This window comes from Nicotiana tabacum, chromosome 1 (assembly GCF_000715075.1).
Source record: "Nicotiana tabacum cultivar K326 chromosome 1, ASM71507v2, whole genome shotgun sequence".
In the NCBI taxonomy this organism is placed as follows: domain Eukaryota; kingdom Viridiplantae; phylum Streptophyta; class Magnoliopsida; order Solanales; family Solanaceae; genus Nicotiana; species Nicotiana tabacum.
The window spans coordinates 201943744-201957893 of NC_134080.1; the positions used below are offsets into that span (position 1 = coordinate 201943744).

General features: G+C 35.2%; 2 protein-coding genes across 2 annotated transcripts; one reads left to right on the forward strand and one right to left on the reverse strand.

The window, feature by feature from the left end:
* The first annotated feature begins 434 nt into the window (after positions 1 to 434).
* LOC107794490 (uncharacterized) lies at positions 435 to 7062 on the forward strand. The gene is made up of 3 exons (XM_016616984.2): positions 435 to 668; positions 768 to 905; positions 6813 to 7062. Exons 1-3 carry the CDS (start codon positions 578 to 580, stop codon positions 6827 to 6829), a joined length of 246 nt encoding a protein of 81 aa, XP_016472470.1. The 5' UTR covers positions 435 to 577; the 3' UTR covers positions 6830 to 7062.
* Positions 7063 to 11125: 4063 nt separating this feature from the next.
* LOC107794493 (uncharacterized) lies at positions 11126 to 12966 on the reverse strand. Its single transcript, XM_016616988.2, has 2 exons — positions 12643 to 12966; positions 11126 to 12052 (listed from the first exon to the last, which is right to left on the reverse strand). Exons 1-2 carry the CDS (start codon positions 12770 to 12772, stop codon positions 11130 to 11132), a joined length of 1053 nt encoding a protein of 350 aa, XP_016472474.2. The 5' UTR covers positions 12773 to 12966; the 3' UTR covers positions 11126 to 11129.
* Between the last annotated feature and the right edge of the window lie 1184 nt (positions 12967 to 14150).

The window sequence follows — 14150 nt, forward strand, 5'->3', positions numbered from 1 at the left end:
TTTCAAAAATCTTATTTCCTTTTTAAACTTTATGTCTAGCCAAATAATGTCATATAAATTAAGACAGAGGGAGTTATATACAGAAATATACATGTGATATATATTATTGCATATTTTTTAGGTTAATTTCAAATATGAATTTCTATTCTAGGCCAGTCCAGATTACCTCTAATTTTCCTAAAATTTTATAGATAGCTTTGTCACGATGTTTTCAGAGAATTTGAATCACACGCACTAAAAAAAAAAAACTATTAAATAGGATTATCAGACTAGGCACACTTTAAAAAAGAAAAATTTGAGTAGGCACTTGTAAATTAGTAAATATTACTTTCAAATTGCTGTGTATATATGAAACTTTCCACCTATAAATTTAATTATTTTTATTTAGAAAAAGGCTTTAAAGTAAAACGGAACGTAAGAGCAGCCCAAACCCGAATTAGTAGAATCCGATAGTATTGAAAGGGCAGTGGAGTTTCACTACTCATACCTCCTCCTGCCGCTGACTGACCATTTCTTCGAACAAAACAACAACAGACCATCCTCAAATCAACAGAGAACAAACAACGAAGAAAAAAGGATGCCGTTGAGTGCAACAATGGTTGGAGCCCTTTTGGGATTAGGCACCCAAATGTACTCTAATGCCCTCCGCAAACTTCCTTACATGCGCCGTAAGTATTCTTGAGCATTACCCATTTTTTTTTTAAGTTTTAAATAAAAGTTTTTGAAATTTGGTTCTGACTTTTATTTTTTGTTTTGATATTTTGTAGATCCGTGGGAGCATTTGTTGGGTATGGGAATAGGAGCAGTGGCTGCTAATCAGATGGTGAAATGGGAAGCTAAGAGTAATGAAGATCTTGATAAGTTGCTTGAGAAAGCTAGGCTTGCTAATGAACGCCGTTATTTTGGTACGTTTCATTTTAAGAAATTCTTTTGTTGAATCAGATTTTTTAGTACCCTTTATTTGTTTTTTTTTATTTATTTATTTATTGGTAAGTATGCAATTACTTAAAATAGATGCAATATTTGAAATTGACAACTGGGGATGTGCTTAGATAAGTTCTGCTGCTGAAATTTGCTAAAAATTGAATCTTTGCTTCCCCCGGTGCTTTGTTCTAGTGGTAAGATGTGTGCACGTTATTGGTTTGAACCTTGCTGCAGACAAAAGTCCGGTATTTAAGTGGGGGAGGGTAGAAGATAGGGATCCACTGAGTTTCGAACCATCACACGGGATTTCTTGATTATCAAATTTTTTTGAGTCTTTTCCTTAAAATTTATTGTAGGATATACATGTGAGAGGGTAATGTGAGAAAATCCTTCCTTGGGGTACTGGTTCAACAGATTTGCCTCTTTTCCTTAAATTTAGTGACGGCTAGGCTTGCTAATGAGTGTCGTTATTTTGGTAAGTTTTATATCAAGAAAATTTTGTGTTGACTTCAGGACCATTTTCTTGGGTAGTACCCTTCGCTGTATTTGTGTAACTATGCAATCACCTAGGAAAGGTGCAAGATTTGAAATTGACGTGGGATGTGCTTAGATGAAGTTGCACTACTGAAAGTATGCTAAAGTTTGAATCTTTTCTTTAAAAGTTAAAATTGTTGAAGGGTGTATGTGTGAGTTGAAAAAAGATTTTATCTTTTTCAAGTACACTTTATTCTATGTCTTTTTTTTTTTTTATCTATTGGCAACTATGCAATCACTTAAGAGAGTTACATGATTTGGATGAGGGCCATGAAGCTATTGAAACTCTAAAAGTGCTAAAACTTGAACTTTTTCCTTAAAATTTGTTGAAGTATGTATCTGTGAGATGGGTAATGTGTTAAAAGACTTCTTCTGATCTAGCTAAGCCTTGGTGGGCAGAGCTATTTGGTGCTTGTTTTGGTGGGAGGTAGCAGGTACTTGATTCCATGATTATAAGTTCATTCCATATCGGACCAGGCCGGAACAGGGTTATATACATTCTCATTATGAGAAGGGGTCATTAGGGCCTATCTAAATAGATACTATGTTTACATATGAATTCCTACATCATTACATTCCATTTAGGATTAGGAATACGCGTAATCAGACCTGCTTTTTACATATCTCTATTGGGACCCTATTCACCTCTTTGAGTGAATCGATATATTAAATGAAAGGTTGGAAACAGAGCTGGGAGATGAGCGCTAGCCAGAACGAAATGGACATATGAGCAATCGAGTACGAGAGCTCGACCGATCAGACTGGGAAGCGTTGGAATAGGCGAGGTTGCACACAAAGTTTTAGGACGTGGGAACCTTTTCTGATTATATGCCTGCAAATTTTAGGGATGTCTTTAATATAGTCGATCACCTGTTTTGAACTTTAGAAAAGCTGTCTTCTAGGATATTGGATATTGCTGCCAATTGGCATCCTTTCTTTTGAAAGAATCCTATTGTTTTGAGTCTATCTTATCTATTTATATTAAATGTCATGAAAAAGATATAATAACCTAGTTTACTGTTGGGTTGCAAGTATCTAATTCTTGGAGGTTAATGGATCTTGTTGTTAATTTGAGGCTTTCCAAATCGTCATATGGTTGGTAATCTTTACAAGGATTATTGACCTGATCTTAAAGCTGATGTGTGTACTGTGAGATTAAGTTGAGCTCTAATAGTACCAAAACTAGCCTCCAAAACTCGTTATGCATTTTGATTGACAGCCCTAATATGGAAGTATGTATAATTTGCCCCTTAGATGACTATTGCACCTTAAAGTAAGTTAAGGAACCAAGAAAAGATACGGGAAGAAAGGTATACCAAAATTAATCTTTGCTCTGTGTGGGTTAGATGCACGTAATTGATTCGAACCCTGCCGCAGACAAAAGTCTGGTAATTAAGTGGAGAAAGGTAAAGGGGTGGACTCATTATCCACTGAGTGTCAAACCATGAGCCTTTGGTTCTAGGGGATTTCTCGATTATCAAAAAAGAAATAGTCTTTGCTCAGTTCAGCCATACATGGTTGCAGTTAACTGGGCCTTTTGTCTCTATTGCTCCCTTGCTACTTCTACTGATCGACTTTCTATCTTCTAGAAATTCTTTTCAGGCAAAACTAGTATACCAATACTCATGGCAAAAGGGATGATCAATCTCGGTTGCATCTCTTTCATCCTTTGCCACAAGTTTTGCACCTGCACATGCTTTGAAACCTAGTAATACGCAGGCGGTTGTCTCTGCAATGCGCCACCTTTAAATAGCTTCTGTTCCCAAAACAGTTAAACTGTTGCTACCATTGTTGAAGTAAAACAAAAAAAAAAATATTAAGTAGTTGAATAACAGAACCAAGATTAATGAATTTAGAATTAGATCAGACTAAAATTCTCAGGAGATATAGCTTGCATATGCTATTCATATTTCTTTTATTACACGGCATGTCTTCATCATCATAGACTAGGCTACGAAAAGAAACACTTTAAGGGTTATGCTTAATTATATTTTGTTTTCACCTACATAATGTGTGGTTTATGCTATATGGCCTTAGGTGCTGTTTGGTTTAAATGTGGTATTTATACAACCGGTAGGTTTGAGCTTGGGCGTTAGGTTTATTTCTGAGGGTAACTGGCTGGATGGTGTTATTCTGAAGGTAATTGATTAGGCTCAGTCAAAAGAGGGAAAACAACATCAAGCCCAACCCATTCTCACAATTTGAATTAGAGCTGATAGTAGCCCTTTTGCCTAAAGAGACAGACCCAAGTGGGTCCATTTCCGGTGGCATATAAGTACTCATTACCTTCCAACTGTGTTAGTTCATATCCTACAAGTTCCTTCTTATGCAGGAGAGTAGATTTTTCCAGTCATACTCATACATGCATAGAGTGCAAAACTTCTTCAATAGCAATTTCGATTTCCTTAGGGATCTTACGAGTTTCACCCACAATGTAACCCGAGTTGTGGCTCTCTTTCGTATCCAAATCAGTTTCTACCAGTCCACCAAACTTTTCTCCGACCAACTGAAAAATATAGGTGGACCATAGTTGGAGAGAAATCCATGTGATCCAGCCCAAGTAGTTTTTGGGTTCTTTGACGCATCAGGGGAACACCATCTGAGCTGCAACTCAAGGCAATTCCAAAACCACGTAGCCATTTTGGCTCTAGTTGCCTCCTCCACCGAGTGGAATTATAATAAAATCAACACATGGCTAAGATCCGAAATACCGCATGTATTGGATGTCCACTTTTGCAGTTCGGGGGAAACCTTAAAGTCCTCACAGTGCAGCTGTTCCACTAGGCATCTTATAAGAGTAGCAACTTTGGATTTTGTTGTTTCTGCATTTATCAACAATCTATTAAATCCATTCTGATCCAACTTGCATTGAATATGCTCTACTGGCCAACTGAGACCCTTGACAACACTTATGTGGCTCTTGAAAGGCTGTTGAAGTGTTGGACTGGAGTTGGGAATTGTCTTTTTACAACAAACCTCCATTCTTTGGCTGCTATGTCTGACCATCCAGCATACAGTGAGAACTCAGGGAGAATTCTGAACCTTTTCCTTTGTCTCTGGCTCTCTGCATGGTGACAATTCTCAAGTATTTGTTGAATCTATAGAAGTTCTGAAGAACCATGACTTATCGAGATTTCTCCTTCCTCACCAATCTGCTATTGACATCACCAGGTTTTTCAGAAGCAACAATCGTTATCTGGCAACTTTGTAACATGATTAGTATAGAGCAACAATTCCAGCATACAAAATCCAGCTTACTCTTAATCCAGTCATATCAGACATCATGGCTTTTCTTTGATCTCAAAAAACTTATGCTCAACTATAAAAAGGTTTTCTTCTATCCATTGGTGAGGGAAAGCAACTGGTTTTTAGAAGCTATGTTGCTCGGGCTCTTCAAAAATGCTGCCGGATGCATGTCAAATCTTCCAAAAGTAGTGCATTTTTTGAGGATCTGACACGAGTGCGACACCATTTTTGGAGAGTTCAAGCAATATAGTTTAGAAGATCACAAGTTGGATTATCGAGTGAAAACTGGTCAGCGAGGTTAGGTTTGCGGGGAGGTGAAAGATGGAGGAGAAACTTTGGTATGGGCTTGGAATGTTCGGAAGGTTAATTGGAGGGAAGAGAAGGTAAGGCCTACCTCCCGTGCTCTAAAACAAAATTCTTCGAAAATACATGAGGTTCTTATAATATTTTAATGATGCTTTCCTTTCCAACCATTCTACTGACAATCTGGCATAGTACTATATTTAAACAATAGAAACATCTTATCAACACCCCAAAACCTAGGTCTCCCCCACGCTTCAACGCTTCATTCCCACATAGACTCCCTGTTCGTGGATCTAGATTTAGTACACGTGTCCCTCCCCTTGCTGATCGTAGTTTCAAACGACCTGCCGCAATGAGGGATAGGCGACCGGTTATGGCTGTGGCTCCGAGGGGCAGACCTGTGGCTCCATTATCGAGCAGGTCTTATGACCGGAGACCACTTAGATCGCCGTGAATTCTTTGCCAAATTAGGTGGAGTGGGAAGTGTTCATGTTATTTTCTTCCTTTTACCATTATGCTATTAGTCAGGGAAGCTATAGTAAAACAAACTCTAAACTTGTATATCATTATTTTTAACCGCATGATCAAAACATCTTTTTAGTACAAACTTGAAAAATTTGATGGTCCGAAAAGGGAAGGAGGGAGGACGAAGGCAAGACAAAAAAAGTTAAAACGCTAGATATCAAATACGCCTCTGTCCCAATTTACGTGATGACATTTGACGAGCACAAAGTTAAAGAAAGAAAGAAGGACTTTTGAAATTTGTGTTCTACAACAAGTCATGAACATTTGTATGACTATAAATCATCTCATTAAGGGTAAAATGAGAAGTTTAAGTTAAATTGTTTCTAAATATAGAAATGTGAATCTTTTTTGGATAAGCTAAAAAGGAAAGTGTGCCACATAAAATGGGATATAGGAAGTAGTAAAAGTAATAAAAGGACATGGTGTAAAATTCAGAAAAATGAGACACTAGGAAGCATGTCATAAGAAATCCTAATTTTTATGGTTAGACTTATAAAACTGTAAGTAATTTGCCATTTATTCTGGCCTCAAGGAAATCTAGGGTTTTTAGGTGAATAAACTCAATTTTTTCTGAAGGTGACATGGGTTCAAATATAGCGAGCTACAGCTGTGGAATTCTGATGCCTTGATGTTCTTCCCTGTTGAGCATTGAAGTGTAGCCTAATGATTCGGGTTTAGTCTCTGAGATTATGAGATCCTGGGTTCAAATGCTATCCAAATACTGGTACTTGCTATTAATATGTTAACAAATCACTTGTATGGAGGTGTTTGTTCTATCAGTTTGCGGTTCAAATAGCAGTATAAGCATCAGGCAATAAAAAGTATTGTGATCGGTGTTGCTGATAAAAAGCCCCTCTATTGTCATAACTAACGAAAGCAAGAAGAAATTAGCGCAGTTGATATGTTCTCCATTTTTCATTCGACGGAGTGTGAACATTGTAGACATAAGCCTATCGCTTATCAAAATGTTCAAAATCCAATTTTTACTTTATCAAAGAAAAAAAAAGAATAGTAGAAGCATAATACAATTCCGAAGGTCAACAAAACTGATGGAGAAATGATCCAATTTTCCCTTATGTTCAACCATGAAATAGGATCAAGTTTTTGCTTCATGTTCGCGTTGGTATGCTTTAAGGCGTGGGCAGTCTGAAAGTTGCTCTTCTGGATTCTATTTTTCTGTTGGCGTGGCTTTCCCTTATGTTGTGTGTTCTCCGTTGCTAGTTTTTTTAGGCTCTTGTTTTTCGTTATTTCTAATCTCTTCACTCGAACTTTTGTTGCAGATGACGATGAAGATTAATACCATCGGTGGTTTCCAAAGAATATGTTGTGACAGCAGCTTATGAAGGGTCAAGTTGTTTTCCTCTTTGTAAGGTTGCAGTACATTGATCTTTGTATCGGCGAATAACACTTTGCAATAATCATATTTGAATGTCTTGCAAAATGTGTTCCTAATAATGAGATTATTCATAGTTTCCTATGACTCTTTGGATCATTATATGTTATAAAGCTCAAATTTCTTAAACATAAAAAGACTTTCTTTTGGATCGCATCAAATAGAGTGAATTGATAGGGAAAAGATGTTTTGGCTAGCACACTGCATATATTTTTGATGATCTGGCATTCCATTTTCTATCAGCTCGGTATTGACAGCAGATATATATGTAAAGGTTATATATATTGGTAGAGAAGTGTTTTGTTTACGAAGGGAGTCTTGGAGGGTCACGGTTCGAGCCGTGGAAGCAACCACTAATGTTTGCATTAGGCTAGATAGTCTACATCACACTCCGTGAGTGTGGCCCTTCCCCTGATCTTGCATGAACGTCGGATGTCTTGTGTACTGGGCTGCCGTTTTTTTGTTAGCCTATATTGTTTCACTGACAATCTAATGCTGAAATCTGGTCTACACTTCAAATTTCGTTATGTTGTAGCGCCATGAAATTATTTTCCCTAGTTATGATCACATCAGTGCCCCTTCCCCTTCACTTCTTTCCTAGTCTGATTTTGCACCTCTGAATCGCGCAATTTGGACAACTTAGCCGTCTCCTAAAGTAGCAAAGTTGATCTGAGCAATGCAATATGAAACATAAACCTGCTATGTGGGTTGAGACAAGTTTCCTGGATGAAGATTAAAGGCAGCCTGGTGCATTAAGCTCCTGCTATGCGTATGGTCCGGGAAAGGTCGGACGACAGGGGTCTATTGTACGCAGCCTTCCCTGCATTTCTGCAAGAGGCTGTTTCGCTTGAACCCGTGACCTTCTGGTCACATGGCAACAACTTTACCAGTTACGCCAAGACTGGATTGGTTAAAGAAGTTTTCATATACATGTTGATCCTTAGAATTTAGATGTTTCTTGCTTCTTACATTTGAGAACATGATTTACCAATAGGCTGTATGTTAATGCATTATGCTTTTGAACAGGTTACTGTTTTCTTTACCAGATTAAGATTGCGAAAGATAGTTATCTATTCTAAATCAGAGGGTGTAACAAATATTGTACATTGTCGGTGCACAGAAGCCGAACTTTTTCGTCATGGATATAAGATTTACACATTGGTAGTGTAAAGATTATTCTATACTATCATTAAACATTAATCTTTGGCCGTTCAAAATCGAACCGAAATCGTTAACCGAATCGAACCAATATTGGTTTATTGGTATCGGATTATTGGGGTAATGGACGGTGAATGGATTGAGATTTTATAATTAATGGCTTAACAGTTTGGGAACGAATTACTCAATTTTCTTATCGGATAAACCGTTAACCCGTTAAGAATTCTATATTTAGACTTTCCTATGGATCTTGAAGTAGCAAGAACTCATAGGACTCGATGTCCATTCCAATTTATAACTTTCCCACCCGAATTTTCAATTCTATCCAGCTCATCAGGTTTGTTAGAATGCGTACGGGAAGTCAGTCAACAAAACCACCAACAAAAAAGAATCCATTTAAATATTATACCCAAAATGTTTTATTAGGTTTAGCCGATAAACCGCCCGATAATCGTTAATCTGAAATCAATCCGCATGTTGTCTTATTGGATGGCTAGCGGATTACTATATTTATAATCCGATAACCGATAAGCCGAATCGTTAAGCGTAATTATCCGTCCGATAAGCACCCCTATTTGATATAGTTATTTGTTTGCCTTGTGATAATTGGTTAGTTGCCATTTTTATTGGGTTGCAACTTAATACTTATTATAGAGAGGTAATTTTAATTACCTTGTAGGTGACTTTTGTGTAAATATCTAGGGCGAATGGAAGAAATAAAATATTTTGATGCCACTATTGATTTTTGATTTCGTTAAGAAAAGTCTTGGGAAAATAGCCACTGTCAAAATTTGCAATCACCAGAATTATTGATATGCTAATCATCAGGATTTATCACCAATATCATCAGGATTTACCACCAAAATATGGCAATCACCAAATTTTTTCATATGGTAATTACTAGGATTTGTCACAAAACATAACAATCGTCAGAAATTTTAATATGGCGATTACTAGGATTTGCCATAATATATGAAGTAAATTCTGGCAGCGTGCTTCAAAATTCTGGCAACGGCTTCAAAATTTTGGCAGCGGGGACTATTTTACCAAAAATATTTTAACGGGTCAAACTATAAATAATAATTTAAAAGAGTCCATCCGATATAATTTCTTCCTCCGTTAATACATAGAACTTAAACTCTTTAATTTATATATCTATTACATTTTCTAGGTTGCCAAACGATAGATAGTCTACCTGTAATAAAAACATGACCAGCGCCCAAAATGAAACAAAAAGCGTAATATGCAGAAATAAAAGAAGGAAAATACCTTTCATTTCTCTAGATACGAGAATAATATTTTTTCTCTCGTTATTTTCACGTCAACGGTGCTCTTCATAATACGATTAGGATGTGAATGTTGGAATATATATCACAGCGGAAGCAATAACAAAATCTTATTCACGTGTAATTTAAACAACTAGCACGTATGGAGATTTTAGGATTACCTTTTGAAGCGTAAACACAACAAATCTAGGTCGTTCTCCAGTTCCTCATTTGAAAACACACTAGCAGATTTCCACAGTCTTCTACTGTGTTACCCAAACAATAACCGAAAATAGAGAATTTTGGGTGGGCAAAATTCTAGTAGAAACCGCAGTTAGAATCATGTAAAAAATGTCCAGCCCTTATATCCATATATATAGCTGCGTTTTTTAGGTCAAAACCGTTTTCAAAACCTGTTAGGTTTCCTTCTCCCACTAAGGGACGGTTTCCACGTTTTTTTCCCACTAAGTAACAGTTTTCACTATTTTCTATTATTTAGGCACAGTAGGGACCACATAATTTAATTAACAAGGCTTCCTATTATGATATTAATTTCGAAATTCTGAAACTAATTTCCATCATAATAAATTACGAATTATTCCACTAAAAATTCGTAATTGCACTCCTTTGTTCAATTTCGAAATTCTTCCATAAAACCTTATTTAACTCCCCATGTTAAGATTCAGATACTAATCAATCAAATTAAATTACTGACTATTTAATTTATTGATTACTTCCTTTAGACTTACACTTAACTTATTTCATGTGTCGGATACAAAATCCACCGGCCGGGTTTACACATGAAAACTTATAAGCTTTCATAAAGGAGTATCATCAATCTCAAAATCGAGACATGGATTCCATCAACTAATTATTACTTCGCCAATGTATATCATTGTTATCCAATTTACCAGGCTTATTGACTCGCGAAAGAATCTCGCCTTTTAATAAATCAAAACAACAAGTGACATACACAGCTAATAATAATTATATCAGGATTAAGAGTGTAAGTACATTAAATGGACTAGAGAAATTATTTTATAAAGTCAGTATAAAATACTCATCTCTACTTGATCCGTTCAATACATACAAAATGTACTAGCACAAGAAGTTGGAATTAAACCATTCCCATAATCAAGATAAATTATATTTAATCTTGTGCTACAATCATTCCGATGATTTGTCCAATTCCATCATTAGATTGTGAACATTAACTTTTATGTCTTACAAGAACCGATGATTTAATCTTCCGTGTATAAGTTAAACTCTATACACTAAATCATCTACTATGTAAGCAATGGACGCACAAACCAACACATGATCTATTTAAAATGAAACTTTATTGAATTTAAACAAGTAAATAAATAACTGTTCATAAAGAATACTATAACAATACGCATGGCTTATAGTATATTCTAACAGTGAAAACGAAATAAATAAAAGCTAGATTGAATCAAATCAATGTATAATATAACCAGCCTTCTAGAATTATTGAATGCTTATTGTTTTTCATTTTCACCACTAATAGCAAGGAATCATGACAATAGTCACATTAGAGAAATTATAATTATTATTTTTCATTTTCACAAAACAATCTTTTCAAATAATCATTTCTTTTTTGACTTGTAGCTCATTATATTTCGAAAAAAGGATGGTGCCTAAATATGACTACCACCATTTTCTTTTTCCTAGTTTATATTTGCATATCTGCTGTTCCAACAAGATAATGCAGCAGAATACTAATAAAGATAAATTGCAACTAAAAAATCTTTAGAAGTTAACTAACAATCCCATGAAATTTGATCCATAGAATTAACACTAGTATACAATCCACAAGGCACCAGTGTAGAATCCACAAAATCAAAATCAAAGTTAGAGCTATCAAACGTATTCTCCACCGTTTGATCATGATTAACCTTGTAAACATCCTCTTGATCACAAAACTTTGTCTGAATTGGAAATTGTTCCTCTTGTTGTACTTGCATTAATTCTTCAGTTCCATTGGCAGGATTTAAGGTTGTTGGTTCAAGACCAGTTCCATGCCACATGCTATTCTCATTTATATACTCCGTTTCCCCTTGTCGTATATTCGTAGAGCTTTCCATTAAAGAACAACTCGCGAAATCCAACATGGAATTTTGAGTAATGGCGTGATTTATGTCACTTGTTTGGAACTGAGACGTAGTTGTTACAGTCTGATTTCTCTGATCACTCCATATGAAAGTAGGGTTTTGGTATTCAATGTTAGGAACAATAGGTGTGTAATTGCATGTAGTAGAAGTAGTATTATTATTGCTATGAGGGAAAGGAGAGAAGGATGCAAGAGTTGCTTTTATGTGATCCATTGAAATTACTTCTTTATTTGTTGAAGCATCAATGGTGAAAACTGAGGTGGAATCTTGATGATGATGAGTTTTGGCTTTGGTTGAATTGTTGGTTTTGTTCTTAATAAGGAGATTGTGAGTATTTGGATCTAACCCTTGAGCAATAAGCTTCTTTTTAATGCAAGAATTCCAGAAATTCTTGACTTCATTATCAGTTCTACCAGGTAAATGTTTGGCTATTTGTGCCCATCTATTTCCCAAGATTCTATGAACATCAATTATGGTTCTTTCTTCTTGTTCAGTAAAAGAACCCCTTCTCAAATCCGGCCTCAAGTAATTTATCCATCTCAATCTACAACTCTTTCCACACCTTTGTAGCCCTACAAAATGTTCGAACATATAATTAAGTAAATAAAAATAATGTATATAACTTATACATTTAAATGAGGTAGTCGTATATAGTTCAACATGGTGTATATCATATCAAGAAGATGTTTTGAATTAAGTTTCATGTCACCCATTATTTAAAAAAAAGAAAAAGTCTCCCCATTGGAGCTACCTTATTATCATAGAAAGGAGAAAGTTTTTCAGGTAAATAAGAAAGAGAGGTTGTAAGCGCATTCTCTCCTTTCCATCTTCTGGAAGGAACTCTTTAAGCATGCTAATAGAATGGTTGACACTCACATCTCTCGTTTACAGTAATTTCGCTATAGCTTACTGGAAAATATTTACATGTGCTTTGCTCATGAATGAGAGACGTATATTTGTGCCGAGGGTCTATCAAAAACAGTCTCTCTACCTCCACAAGGTAAGAGTAAAGTTTGCGTACACATTATTTTCCCAGATGAGACGGTCACGCAATTCAACACATAAAAATATCGATCAGAAAACAAGAATTATAAAATAACAATAAGAAAAAAGAATTTTCCAATAAAGAACAAAAAGGGAGATGTATATAATATATATAGACCTGCTAATTTAGGAACAGAACTCCAGCAGCCATGGCCATGGGAGGTAATATGTCTGATGAGTTTTTCATCTTCTTCTGGAGACCAAAGACCTCTTTTAACTTTCTGTTTGCTGCAGCAGTGATGGCCCATCCCTTTAATTTGTCCTTCTCACCCTAACTGCACAAGTCTTTATCTCTATATATATGGTGGCTGCTCTCACAATTTTATTTCACAACTTCTCTAATGCATACTAGTATAAAATACTAGTATAGTATTTTTTCACTATACTACATAGAGAGAGTGGTGTTTTCTTTCTCCAAATATTTGTAATTGCTATACGTGTGAGACAAAGATGAAGTAGACATTTTCTCAATCTCCATAATAGAGAGAGGGATAGAGAGAGACTTTAACTTGGAGTGCACTCATGAGAGGACCACCTTAGGTACTCATTTGAGTGATTTAGCAGCTTCTCTAAACCTTGTCTTTTGGACATTTTACCTTTAACTTGATTTTCACTCTTTCTTAAAACTTGTTTGGATGGTTATTACGTGTCGTTTCATGATGTATCATATTGTATTGTATTTTATTGTTTGATGAATATAATGTTTGGATAGATTGTATCGTTTGCCATTGTTTCATGATATGACACGCCAATAATATGAAGAATAAACTTACAACATTACTAAGAAAAAATAAGATACAAAGTAGAATTATTATATAAAAAAGTAGGATAAATGATACAATATGATTATTTAATAATAAAGAAGGGCAAGACGAGAGAAAAGTCAACGTAACGACGCCACACAACCACATCAAATCCGCCGTTACATAAAATGACACTTTTCATCGTTACGTAACGACGGAATTAACGATACAATACAATAGGTAATAACCATCCAAACAAGCTGTTATCCAAAATTCGATTTATGTTTTTGCACTAGTAGTTAGTATATACTCATGTATACATGATCAAACCATTAGGTCAATAGCTTCTACTATGTATTTTAGCATTTCTTAATAGTAGGTAATATTATTTTATATTTGGAGATTGTCTCTCATACAAGAAATATATTTGTTAATCTCATTTTCAATATTATATTTTCTTTCATCTTTGTATATCAATCTAACAATTTCTAAGTGAAATGATTGGTATCATATATTTTTCATCTTTCTGTATCAATTTAACAATTTCTAAAGTGAAATCGGAAATAAGATAGTGTTTTTTATAGTTTAAAAACAATATTATGATATATTTACACACGTAGAAAATCGTATGAATTTCTATTAGCTTCCGATCCCTTTTTAAGGGGAACAAAAAGAAAAGTATTTTGCAAAGATTATTAACTTATATATATATCACTTAAAAGGTAGAAGTAACTGATATTATTTCAGATAATAAGTGCGGTTAATAACCTTAAAAATAAAGTAGCCAACCAACGAAATTATAAATTACACTAATATATAGTGTGAGCTTTTTGTAGTTAAATCCTTATGCAAAATTTTTTAAAATCTCGCAAGCGCACAACTT

Excerpts from the sequence above, each read along its gene's own strand:
- LOC107794490 (XM_016616984.2), top strand. The coding sequence starts at position 578 with ATGCCGTTGAGTGCAACAATGGTTGGAGCCCTTTTGGGATTAGGCACC. Across the intron at positions 669-767 it reads CAAACTTCCTTACATGCGCC|ATCCGTGGGAGCATTTGTTG; the intron begins GTAAGTATTCTT and ends GATATTTTGTAG.
- LOC107794493 (XM_016616988.2), bottom strand. The coding sequence starts at position 12,772 with ATGGGCCATCACTGCTGCAGCAAACAGAAAGTTAAAAGAGGTCTTTGG. Across the intron at positions 12,053-12,642 it reads TTCTGTTCCTAAATTAGCAG|GGCTACAAAGGTGTGGAAAG; the intron begins GTCTATATATAT and ends AACATTTTGTAG.